This window comes from Echiichthys vipera (genome assembly GCF_963691815.1).
Source record: "Echiichthys vipera genome assembly, chromosome: 19".
NCBI lineage: Eukaryota > Metazoa > Chordata > Actinopteri > Perciformes > Trachinidae > Echiichthys > Echiichthys vipera.
The window spans coordinates 3,815,622-3,827,494 of NC_139844.1; the positions used below are offsets into that span (position 1 = coordinate 3,815,622).

At 41.5% G+C, this 11,873-nt stretch overlaps 1 protein-coding gene across 1 annotated transcript; it reads left to right on the plus strand.

The window, feature by feature from the left end:
* Positions 1-1,696: 1,696 nt before the first annotated feature.
* On the plus strand, positions 1,697-11,535 carry ccn6 (cellular communication network factor 6; the record flags this gene model as incomplete). The annotated part of the gene is made up of 5 exons (XM_083934026.1): positions 1,697-1,744; positions 5,062-5,338; positions 7,602-7,838; positions 10,948-11,141; positions 11,236-11,535. 5 exons carry the CDS (start codon positions 1,697-1,699, stop codon positions 11,515-11,517), a joined length of 1,038 nt encoding a protein of 345 aa, XP_083790152.1. The 3' UTR covers positions 11,518-11,535.
* Positions 11,536-11,873: the final 338 nt, after the last annotated feature.

The window sequence follows — 11,873 nt, forward strand, 5'->3', positions numbered from 1 at the left end:
GTGTCTAGCTTATCTTGAAAAGTTTTTCTAGAGAATGGCGTTGTAATTAAATCTGCGATCAAATTGTTATCTTCGCCTCCTTCAGCCATTGTGGGTTGAATAAACTAAAACAACTTGTCAGGTTACACAAATTAGAAATGTCCTTATTTCCCATTCATCACATTGACATTTGTGCTCAGGTCAAAAGACGTGCAAGCGATGACGCTGTAGGCCTGCTAGCAGGCGCCGGGGAACCCAACTTGACGCTGATTGGTTAATGCCACAGGTCCGTTACCCTGGCAACACATGATAGCTGAATAATGATTGGATAAAAACTCAAACATAAACGCCCCCCCCCCCCCAGATCTCGACCCGGGGCTGGAAGCAGAGCAACTAATTTAGGAAAGCTATGAAATGAAGAGTATAGACTATGGGGAACAATTTAATACATATTTGGGGAAAGAATATATATTAAAAAAATATATTCCTGATTATGTTTAGGCCAGCAGAGAAGGCCTTGCTGGCCTTGAGGGTCCACCACTGCATAATACCAATACTAGCATGCTTACGTTTAGCAGGTATAATCACTAATAATCTAAGTTCAGCCTGTTATTGTGCTAGCGTTAATCTTAGTTTAGCCAGTTATCATGCTAGCATTGATTTTTAGTTCAGCTAGTTATCATGCTGGCATTAATCTTAGTTTACCCCTTTATCATGCTAGCATTGATTTTAGTTCAGGCTGTTATCATGCTAGCATTAACCTTAGTTTACTCCTTTATCACACTAGCATTAATCTTAGTTTAGCCTTTTATCATGCTTGCATTGATGTTAATTCAGCCTGTTATCATGCTAGCATTAGTCTTAGTTCAGCCTGTTATCATGCTAGCATTGATTTTAGTTCAGCCTGTTATCATGCTAGCATTAATCTTAGTTCAGCCTATTATCATATTTCAGTGTAGACCAAAGTGGTGGACTGACGTTGCCATCTGCATTAAAATAAAATAGTTATAAAAAATCTCAAATATCAGTTTCCATGTAAAGTACCTATTGTTGGCAGTTGTGATGGCAGGTATAGCAGTAATTAGAACATTACAGACAAGCAGGTTTTATTTCTGGTCTGTCCATGTGAATTCCCGAAGGGGCGTTGGATTTACGTGGATGGAGGTGAGGGCTGGCTGTGAGAGGGCCTCTTTACTCAGAGTAAATAATAATGGAATGTGAACTCAGATACATGTCAGTCCGCATTAAGTGGGACCATACAGCTCAGGCAGCACATTAAACAAACAACATACAGTAAGTGCATTTATTGACTAGACGTGAATTCCGTTTTCGTCCCCTAAGAATGAAGCGGACAGTATTTGTTACAGAGTGCTATGTAGCAGCCTGTCACACATGGTTTACACATTTAACTGTTAGTGCACCTAGATAAATGTGAGCGGGGTCCGCAGACTAAGAATAAACACGCGGGCAGGGCTTGAAGGTCCTGGAGTGGCCCAGCAGTTATGAAGACAAATATTTCCCCTCTGGATCAGTAAGGCGGGGAAAGGTGTGTTTGGAGAGGAGACAGAAGGGAGCTTTGTCCCCTTCTCCGACAGGTCAGCTCTCCCAATCCCTATTCCTCTCTCCCTCTGCCAGTCTTCCTCCCTAAATCCCACCTTCCAGCTCCCTCATCCCCCTGCGCCCTCCTGGAGCTCACACAAACCTTCTCACTTAAGAGATGCTATCGCTTCTCTGCCATTCCCTCCTGCTCCTCCTTGCTCAGCAGGTAAGAAGAGCATTATCTTTTTCTATTCTTACACTAATGACAGTTTGTGCCCCTTTCTCAGAAGCAGAGAAGAATTAACCTTTTCATTATTCAAGTCTTTATATGTATTAATTTGAATACATTTGATCAAATATTAATGAGTAATTAGATAATAATTAGATTGAGCTTGAGGTTCATCGTCTTTTCAGGAGTAGAATCTTGCAAAGGGGAAGCGAAGTCTGAGGTCTTTGTATTTAAAGCTCCTGTGGACCCATTTCACACCATGAAATGAGCTCATTCAGTAAACCTGGCGGACAGGCTTCAGATTCTTGGCATAGCCCTTCGTGACCCTTCGAAGCAACGAGCAGTCATGGGAATTGAAGGGCAAAGGGGACCTGCAGAGATTGCATCATAGCAAATAGCAGGCAAAAAACATACTAGTTTAACAGGATTAAACAGAAGGATGGGCAACACTGGGGCCACTCAGAGCTATCTGCAGTTTTCACCTCAACGTAGACTAACATTTAAATGACTCCAAACTCTGTGTGCAAGAAAGACGTTAAGAATTTAGCAGATTGGGAAGAATATGTGGGTTTGCTTTTTGTCATTTTTTGGTTTGATTCTTGTAAAGTGACAGCAGAGAAATCCCACAATGACTCACAATAATCCCATAAATGCAAATACATTTACCTGTCATAGATGGGAAAATGTCCACCTTCATTTGGTTTTTACCATGGTCTGGGTCAAGGTTGGCTGCAGAGTTTTAGAGTTGAAGTGTTCTTGGGCACAACCACTATGCATTAATTTATTCAGAGAAATGATAGACAATGGAATCTGACTTTGCATTTAGTTTTCCTAAATTTCTTGTTCTTTGACTTGGTTATGTTTTTTACATCTTGATAGAAACCTTTCGGACTAGAATGACCTCTGTTGGTTTTTAATCTCTCTTTCTCACTCTCAAGATAAACCAAATGTACGACGCAAAATATCAACCTTCACTGGCAAATAGCGCTTTAAGTTCAAAACTACTTTTGAGAGGGCATTTTATTATTCTGCGGTGCCCCATAAATGTCTCTGCAATTTAAACAAACTCAATCAAATACTTTTTCCAATGTAGCTGAACGTGGAGGTGGATCAAGAATCTGTCCATCAGAAAGAGGGATGGGATTCTTAACAGGAAGTAGTCAGAGAGAAAAAGAAACAAGTCAGAAGGCTACATAAGAATCCCCACTGGGGCTGGAATGAACATACTGAGCTACTGTTCTAGGAGCAGTAATAGTAGGGCTAAAAGGTTTTTCCCCAAGGGCAGCACTGAAGGTAAGGTCATGGGGTGTTTAATACCGTAAAACTTTAATACGTAAACTCTACAGACAGGAACAGTAGAGATGGATAATTAAATTAATAACTGTGAACCTGTAACTCTACAGACAGGAACAGTAGAGATGGATAATTAAATGAATAAGTGAACCTGTAACTCTACAGACAGGAACAGTAGAGATGGATAATTAAATTAATAACTGTGAACCTGTAACTCTACAGACAGGAACAGTAGAGATGGATAATTAAATGAATAAGTGAACCTGTAACTCTACAGACAGGAACAGTAGAGATGGAGAATTAAATGAATAACTGTGAACCTGTAACTCTACAGACAGGAAGAGTAGAGATGGAGAATTAAATGAATAAGTGAACCTGTAACTCTACAGACAGGAACAGTAGAGATGGATAATTAAATTAATAACTGTGAACCTGTAACTCTACAGACAGGAACAGTAGAGATGGATAATTAAATTAATAACTGTGAACCTGTAACTCTACAGACAGGAACAGTAGAGATGGAGAATTAAATGAATAAGTGAACCTGTAACTCTACAGACAGGAGCAGTAGAGAAGGAGAATTAAATGAATAAGTGAACCTGTAACTCTACAGACAGGAACAGTAGAGATGGAGAATTAAATGAATAAGTGAACCTGTAATTCTACAGACAGGAACAGTAGAGATGGATGATTAAATGAATAAGTGAACCTGTAACTCTACAGACAGGAACAGTAGAGATGGAGAATTAAATAAATAACTTTGAACCTGTAACTCTACAGACAGGAACAGTAGAGATGGAGTAAACAGACTGTAAATAAAGAAAATAATGATCAATAAAAATAAATCATAAATCAAATGTAGACGACACGTATAGAAAAAAATTCAATAAATGAGAATCAGTCACACAGCCAAAGGTAACCATGGTAACCTTACACCATTCTACAGCCAGCTTCATTAGTTTCAGATCATCTACAGGTCGGCTGTGTTGTGTTAGTTAACATCTTTTGATTTGTAGATATTCATATATTTGATTTTAGAAAGTGAGATAATAGTCTGGAAACAATTTTCCAAACTCTTTTCTTTTGGCCAATGAGTCACTGGTATGTTTACATTTCTAAAAATATATATTTTTTTATGCATTTACAGACTAATGCAACTCATTTCCAACTAAACTAAAAGATAGGGAAGTAAATCTTTTTACTTTAATCTTTTATTTTAATTATGGATCAGAAATGGGCTGTTTTTAAAGTAGCAAGTAGTCACACAGTGAGAAAAAATTATGGATAAAAAATAAAAAATATTTGATGCATCGATAACGGTTTTACAAACCCATCATAGCCCTCTGAATCAAATCCAAACGTGAGGACTAAATACCCATACCCTGTTTAATGGTTACACAACAAAATATGTTGGTCTTGACCAAAGTGTTGAGTCAGAGTTGAAGACAGACTGACTGATGAATGCTGTTCTCATTAAAATGCAACAAGTACACAGATGTAGGCAAAGATGTTGGTGTTGTCCATCCAACATTTCCTGTTACAAACTGACCACCAGCTCTGCAAGTCTAAATTCAAAAAGGTGCCATTGGTGTGAGTTGGAGCTGAGCAACTATTTCATAGAAAAAAGTACAGAAGTGACACAAATGTGTGTGTGTGTGTGTGTGTGTGTGTGTGTGTGTGTGTGTGTGTGTGTGTGTGTGTGTGTGTGTGTGTGTGTGTGTGTGTGTTATACCAAACATATTCGGTGTACGGTGAGCAGAAACAGTAGCATCAGCTGCTGAGTCACAAATAAACAGAACTTCTGCATCACTCTAAACTTTTCTTTTTTTATTACTTCTGAGTTCGCCTAGCTGGAACAGAATGTCCCTTTTGGCATGTTTTATAGATTTCCACAGCTATCAAACATCTTCATTTACAGTACTAAAAGGAAGGATGCTTTACTTCCTATTTCCATCACCAGAAGAGTGGTGTTTCTAAACACAAGGACATTGAAATGGATCTCTGTCCCCCTCCTCACCTAGTGCTTCAGCAGGGCTCAGAACAATGGGCAGCTGGCTACTCGAGATGGACGCGCTGCGGCTGAGAGGCGGCAGTTCTGCCAGTGGCCCTGCAAGTGTCGGCAAAGACCCTACTGTGCCCCAGGAGTGAGCTCCGTCCTGGATGGGTGTGGCTGCTGCAAGAGCTGCGCCAGGCAGATCGGAGAGCTGTGCAACGAGAGAGACATCTGTGACCCACACAAGAGCATGTACTGTGACTTCTCAGCTGACAAACCCAGATATGAGGTCGGAGTGTGTGCATGTGAGTGGCTCTCATCTTTTCCTGAATTAATCGTGGTCAGAGTTCCCTCTCTTATTTCAAGGGGCTGGACTCAACATTCAGAACATTAACATAGCAGCAAACTCATACTTTCTATCAAAAGATTTAGTGGAGTAATGTTGTCCTGAGCAGAGGATGAAGTCACTCTCCCGCTGCATGTTTGGAATCTGTTGTTTGATTTGATAGACGGTCCGGCTGCACAGGCATGTTAGTGCGTGCCGCCATTTAAAAACATTGGTATTTCACACATTGGGGAAGGATCTGTGAGAGCAATGTGGAGGCAATCCTAGTCCAGCTTTTTCTTCTGTAAATTGAGTACAGCACCTTTAAGAAGTCTATTTCCAGGACATTTCTAGCAGTTTTTTCAAGAAAATACAGGACAGCATCATGGACTGTATAAAAAATGCACGTAGCATACCTCTTGAGGTTCGTCCCCTCTACTTTATCCAATCGTCCTCGCCTACCGGAGTCTCCATCTTGTCAGACTTTGACGCCGCCTCATTTCCTCTTACCAGAAAAAGGGCATGTATGTGATGTTAAGGGGAGGGAGATACGTCCATCTGGCTGACGTATACCTCTGAGGAGAAGTGAAGGCCAGAGGCTAGCTGTCACTCAAGAGGCCACGCCCCTAATTATTCATGAACTTTAACCTCCAATAAAATAAAAACTAGCCTGGTACAAAAAAATTCACCCCCCTCAGTGTTGTCATGGAAATATGACCTAAACATACAGACTACAATGTTTTTTTGTCCCACGTCTTAAACAAGTTTAATGATGCTGTGAAAACGGCCTGTTTAGCATGGGGGTCAATGAGAAACTGCTCTATTATGAAACCTGCGCCTAGTGAACTGCAGTTTTTGGCACTTCCTTATTGGATCAACCAGGAAGTCACTGTGGTGGCTTGGACAGCACTTGCTCACAGTCCTATAATATAACGGTAGGGTGTATTGACACATTTAACCCACTCATGGCTCCAGAAAATATAGACTTGACACTAAACACATAGCTGAAAGTCCATTCTGCTCCGCAGGTTGACTGAGCCCAATGAAAACAGAGCGTTCCACTTTGCTGCTGGTAAACTCGCTTTGAAGAGTCATTACTTGCAGCTTATTCTACCAACAAGTCCAGTTTCAAACAGAAACATACATACATTTACATAGGTGATCTGAGTAAGGGGATTCAATACAATTACAATTTCAGAGGACAATATAGATTATTTCCAGGATATTTGGTCATCTTAATCCATTTCTGAGGGTTCAGGTTCTCTGGCACGCATGGGAACCCTAATGACAGGTCAAAGGGGGGGAGGGGGGGTAAGGGTTTTGACAAACAACACTGTGGTGTGCAAGTTTGACTGAAAGGCTGCCTGTTCAATCTTAGCGCTTGAGGCGGGATATTCCCGGAGTCCACCTACAATATGCACAATCACTAGCCTCGTGAGACAGTCCTGATCTCTGAGCTCCATTGTGCTGAGCAGCTATAGATCAAGCAGCTCACTATTTTCGCCCCTTCCCAAAATATCTCCAAACCTGAGTTCCCAGATGGCTATGCAGAGAAAGGATAAGTCAGGTTAGACAATGAGTGGGATATGCAACTCCTCTCCTTCATACATCCACGGTCTACAGTAAATGTGTTATTAAATCCACCATTAAAGAAGCATTTGGTGGAACAGATAGTTTTATTCTAATCAATAAAGCCACCTACACAGCTAACGTTTCACTCACACTTTACATACGCACCAGTCTGTTTTCTGTCATATGTATTATAATTATATTATTATATGCATGTATTATATTATGTATTACATAATATTTAATAATACAAATGACACTGCCAAAGGTTTATTTACTTCTATTTTATCCATCTGTATTTATTGCAGTTAATAGAATATAAAGAGATTGACAGATTTGATCTAAATCTTGTGCATTTCATTTCCATGCTCATAATTAACTTTTATGAACTTTTATGTTTTTAATACATTCAACTGTTTGGACCAACAATTAACACAACATTATTATGGAACTACAAATTACTACTTTTGTCCAAATTCTGAATATTTAATATACTGTCATGTATGAGAAAATCTCAATAACATGATATTTTGATAATATTTACAAGCTCCTTTATGCTTACTACCACAATTATTGATTGTATTGAGTACAAATCTGGCGTAGCTTTTAAGATTCACGTTAACATCAAGAGAGGTGTTGGCTGCATCAGTGAGAGGTTTCCCTCATTCTTTCAGACATGATGGCAGTAGGCTGTGACCTCAATGGGGCCCACTATGACAACGGAGAAGGTTTCCAGCCCAGCCCCCTCTATAAGTGCACATGCATTGCTGGAGCCATCGGCTGTACTCCTTCTTTCATCCAGAAGCCTGCTGGTCTCTTAGGCCCTGCCCCGCTGATGGGCAACATGCCAGCTGGCCTTCGCAGTGGCCAGAGCCCAAAGAAGCACCAGCAGGATACTACCTACATGTCAGGTGTGTGTTTATAGAGTAAACCTGTGGAGAAGGGTCAGCCTATCTGGCCTGGAATGCTAATTGCTTAACTGGTTGAGAAGAAGAGTTTACTGGCAGTGTGAGCAGAGGGAGGAGAGAGGAAAACAAAAAGATGGATGGTTCCATTTATAAACAGGAGGAGGGACATCCTACTGTACCTTTTATTAAACGCACCATGGAGCCTTAGATGCACTTTGGTGTTCCAGGGTAGTTTGTTCTCTTGACAGAAACATATCTATATCATGGTCTGTCAGGGAAACATTCATTTGTCACTGTGGAAAAACAGAGCACATTGTTTGGCTTTAAAATTCAAGAGCTGACATCCACACAAGGTAACTGAATCCTTTTGGAATGTCCAAAAGATAATTTCAGTGCAGCTGAACTCGACTCATTCTACTTAACTCATGTAAGTAGAGCTCAAAGGAACAATTTAGACTTGGGGTAGAAGAAAATGAAATCTCTTGTGGTGGGTAAGACCAGGGGCCACACGTATACAAAAACAAAAAAACACTTGTATGTCTTTCCCAACAGTTTTATCTCTGCAGGTGATGTTTTGAGGAAACGAAAACCAATTTCACTGATTGTACACACACACACACACACACACACACACACACACATATACACTCAACAAAAATATAAACGCAACACTTTTGTTTTTGCTCCCATTTTTCATGAGATGGACTTAAAGATCTAAAATTCATTCCAGATACACAATATTACCATTTCTCTCAAACATTGTTCACAAATCTGTCTAAATGTGTGATAGTGAGCACTTCTGCTTTGCTGAGATAATCCATCCCACCTCACAGGTGTGCCACATCCAGATGCTGATCTGACATCACGATTAGTGCACAGGTGTGCCTTAGACTGTCCACAATAAAAGGCCACCCTGAGATGTGCAGTTTTGTCTCACAGCAAAATGCCACAGATGCCACAAGCATTGAGGGAGCGTGCAATTGGCGTGCTGACAGCAGGAATGTCAACCAGATCTGTTGCTCGTGCATTGAATGTTCATTTCTCCACCATAAGCCGTCTCCAAAGGCGTTTCAGAAAATATGGCAGTACATCCAACCGGCCTCACAACCGCAGACCACGTGTAACCACACCAGCCCAGGACCTCCACATCCAGCAGGTTCACCTCCAAGATCATCTGAGACCAGCCACTGAGACAGCTGCTGAAACAATTGGTTTGCATAACCAAACAATTTCTGCACAAACAGTCAGAAACTGTCTCAGGGAAGCTCAACTGCATGCTCGTCGTCCTCATCGGGGTCTTGACCTGACTCCAGCTCGTCGCCGTAACAGACTTGAGTGGGCAAATGCTCACATTCGATTGTGTCTGGCACGTTGGAGAGGTGTTCTCTTCACGGATGAATCTCGGTTTACATTGTTCAGGGCAGATGGCAGACAGCGGGTGTGGCATCGTGTGGGTGAGCGCTTTGCTGATGTCAATGTTGTGGATCAGGTGGCCCATGGTGGTGGTGGGGTTATGGTATGGGCAGGCATCTGTTATGGACGAAGAACACAGGTGCATTTTATTGATGGCATTCTGAATGCACAGAGATACCGTGATGAGATCCTGAGGCCCATTGTTGTGACATACATCCATGAACATCACCTCATGTTTCAGCAAGATAATGCACGGCCCCATGTTGCAAGGATCTGTACACAATTCTTGGAAGCTGAAAATGTCCCAGTTCTTGCATGGCCAGCAAACTCACCGGACATGTCACCCATTGAGCATGTTTGGGATGCTCTTGATCGGCGTATACGACAGCGTGTACCAGTTCCCACTAATATCCAGCCACTTCGCAAAGCCATTGAAGAGGAGTGGACCAATATTCCACAGGCTACAATTGACAATCTGATAAACTCTATGCGAAGGAGATGTGTTGCACTGCATGAGGCAAATGGTGGTCACACCAGATACTGACTGGTTCTGAGTCCCCAGACCCCCAATAAAGCAAAAAAAATGTACTGTACATTTCAGGGTGGCCTTTTATTGTGGACAGTCTAAGGCACACCTGTGCACTAATCATGATGTCAGATCAGCATCTGGATGTGGCACACCTGTGAGGTGGGATGGATTATCTCAGCAAAGCAGAAGTGCTCACTATCACACATTTAGACAGATTTGTGAACAATGTTTGAGAGAAATGGTAATATTGTGTATCTGGTATGAATTTTAGATCTTTAAGTCCATCTCATGAAAAATGGGAGCAAAAACAAAAGTGTTGCTCTATATTTTTGTTGAGTGTATATATATATATACACATATATGTATGTATGTATATATTCTGGCACGTCATCTCAGGGTCTTCCTCGGCTAATACACTCATCAAATAAGCCATCGAGACAATTTTTTTTAATGTAACAACTATTAACCGAGAAATCCCAGAGAGTCACTAACAGCCGAATGCAGCTAACAGTGATTAGCTCGGGGCAGCACGGTGAAGGCATTAAAAACTTATTTTTTAACCACTAATACTGCTCAAGATAACACCAAACCTCTGCAGCAGCATTAGAAGAGTCCTCACACATTAACTGAAGCACCAACAACGTAGTTAGTGAACCCAGAGTTTACTAAAAGAGAGACTTACCAACTGGCCCAAAAAGACAAACGCTGGAATTTCACTGTAGCGCTGATTATGATAGAAATTTTACTGCAACGATGGTTTGCAGGAACATGATGAATTAGTGGTGTGGATGCTGTAAATAGCCAGTCTTGCGTGATGACAGCTGCTCTGGCACCGCTGGAAAATATCGCCAATGCGACAGTCGGTGCTGAGCAGGATAGAACTTGAACATGACAAAAAGAGTTTAAGGGCGTGTTCAAATCCATTTTTGGTAAGCTGTGGGAGTGCGTGTGTGCCCATTTCCACAATGATTGAGTGAATCTGAGAATGCTTATGCTTTTTGTCTTCCTTTGTGCATACACACAGTTTTAGTCATGAATCTACACAGGGTTTTATGCATGCAGCCCCAGGTATTTGGAGTCTGTGCTCTGCTTGGCAGTACGTTGGCACACAGACCAGTTCTTTGTGTAGGGTGGTTTTGACACAGTGCCCTTTAACTGTAATACTGAAAGCTTACAGGGATCCTCCTTTAGCCTGGAAGAAGAACTGTCTGATCCAGACCACTCCCTGGAGCCCCTGCTCCAAAACCTGCGGCCTGGGCATCTCTGTGCGTGTAAACAACGACAACAGCAAGTGTGAGATGAGGAAGGACCGACGTCTGTGTCTGCTGCGACCGTGTCAGAAGAGCGTAATGAAGAGTGTTAAGGTGACATTAGTCAAATTCTATTGATGTGTTGACATAGTTCTATATTAAAGAAAAGAAATATACTAATAAAATAATCATTGTTTTCCCCTCATAGATGCCAAAGGGAAAGACATGCCGGCCTAAATTCCAAGCACAGAAAGCAGAGAAAATGACGCTCTCAGGCTGTACCAGTACCAAGAAGTTTAAACCAACATACTGTGGTGTCTGTACAGACAAGCGCTGCTGTGTCCCCAACAAGTCACGCATGATCAAGGTCAACTTCACGTGCAAGGGAGGCTCCAACACACAGTGGAAGATGCAGTGGATACAATCCTGCGTGTGCCAGAGGAAGTGCAATGATCCAGGTGACATGTTCTCTGATCTGCGGTTACTCTAATGGATCCACCCGAGAAGTCCAGAGACACAGCCGCAGGATATACAGCAATACTGTGGCAGACTGGGACTGAAACATATGCATTCCTTGTTCACTGAGTCCTCCTCAGCAGTGCTGTGCCTCAAGAAATCTCAAAAAAGACAAAAAGTCAAACTGAAACTACAAAACCTCATTTCATAAGGAAGAATGGCTGGGATCATTAAAAAAAAAAAAATGTTGTTGTTATAATCAAGGTTTTTATGAACCTTATCTTCAGGACAGGCTTCGGTCAGGGAGCCAAGTAATGGCAAATCAGGTCACACTACAGATTCTTTTTACATTTTATTGTTCCTGCTTATTTTTGCAGATGAAGAACATTT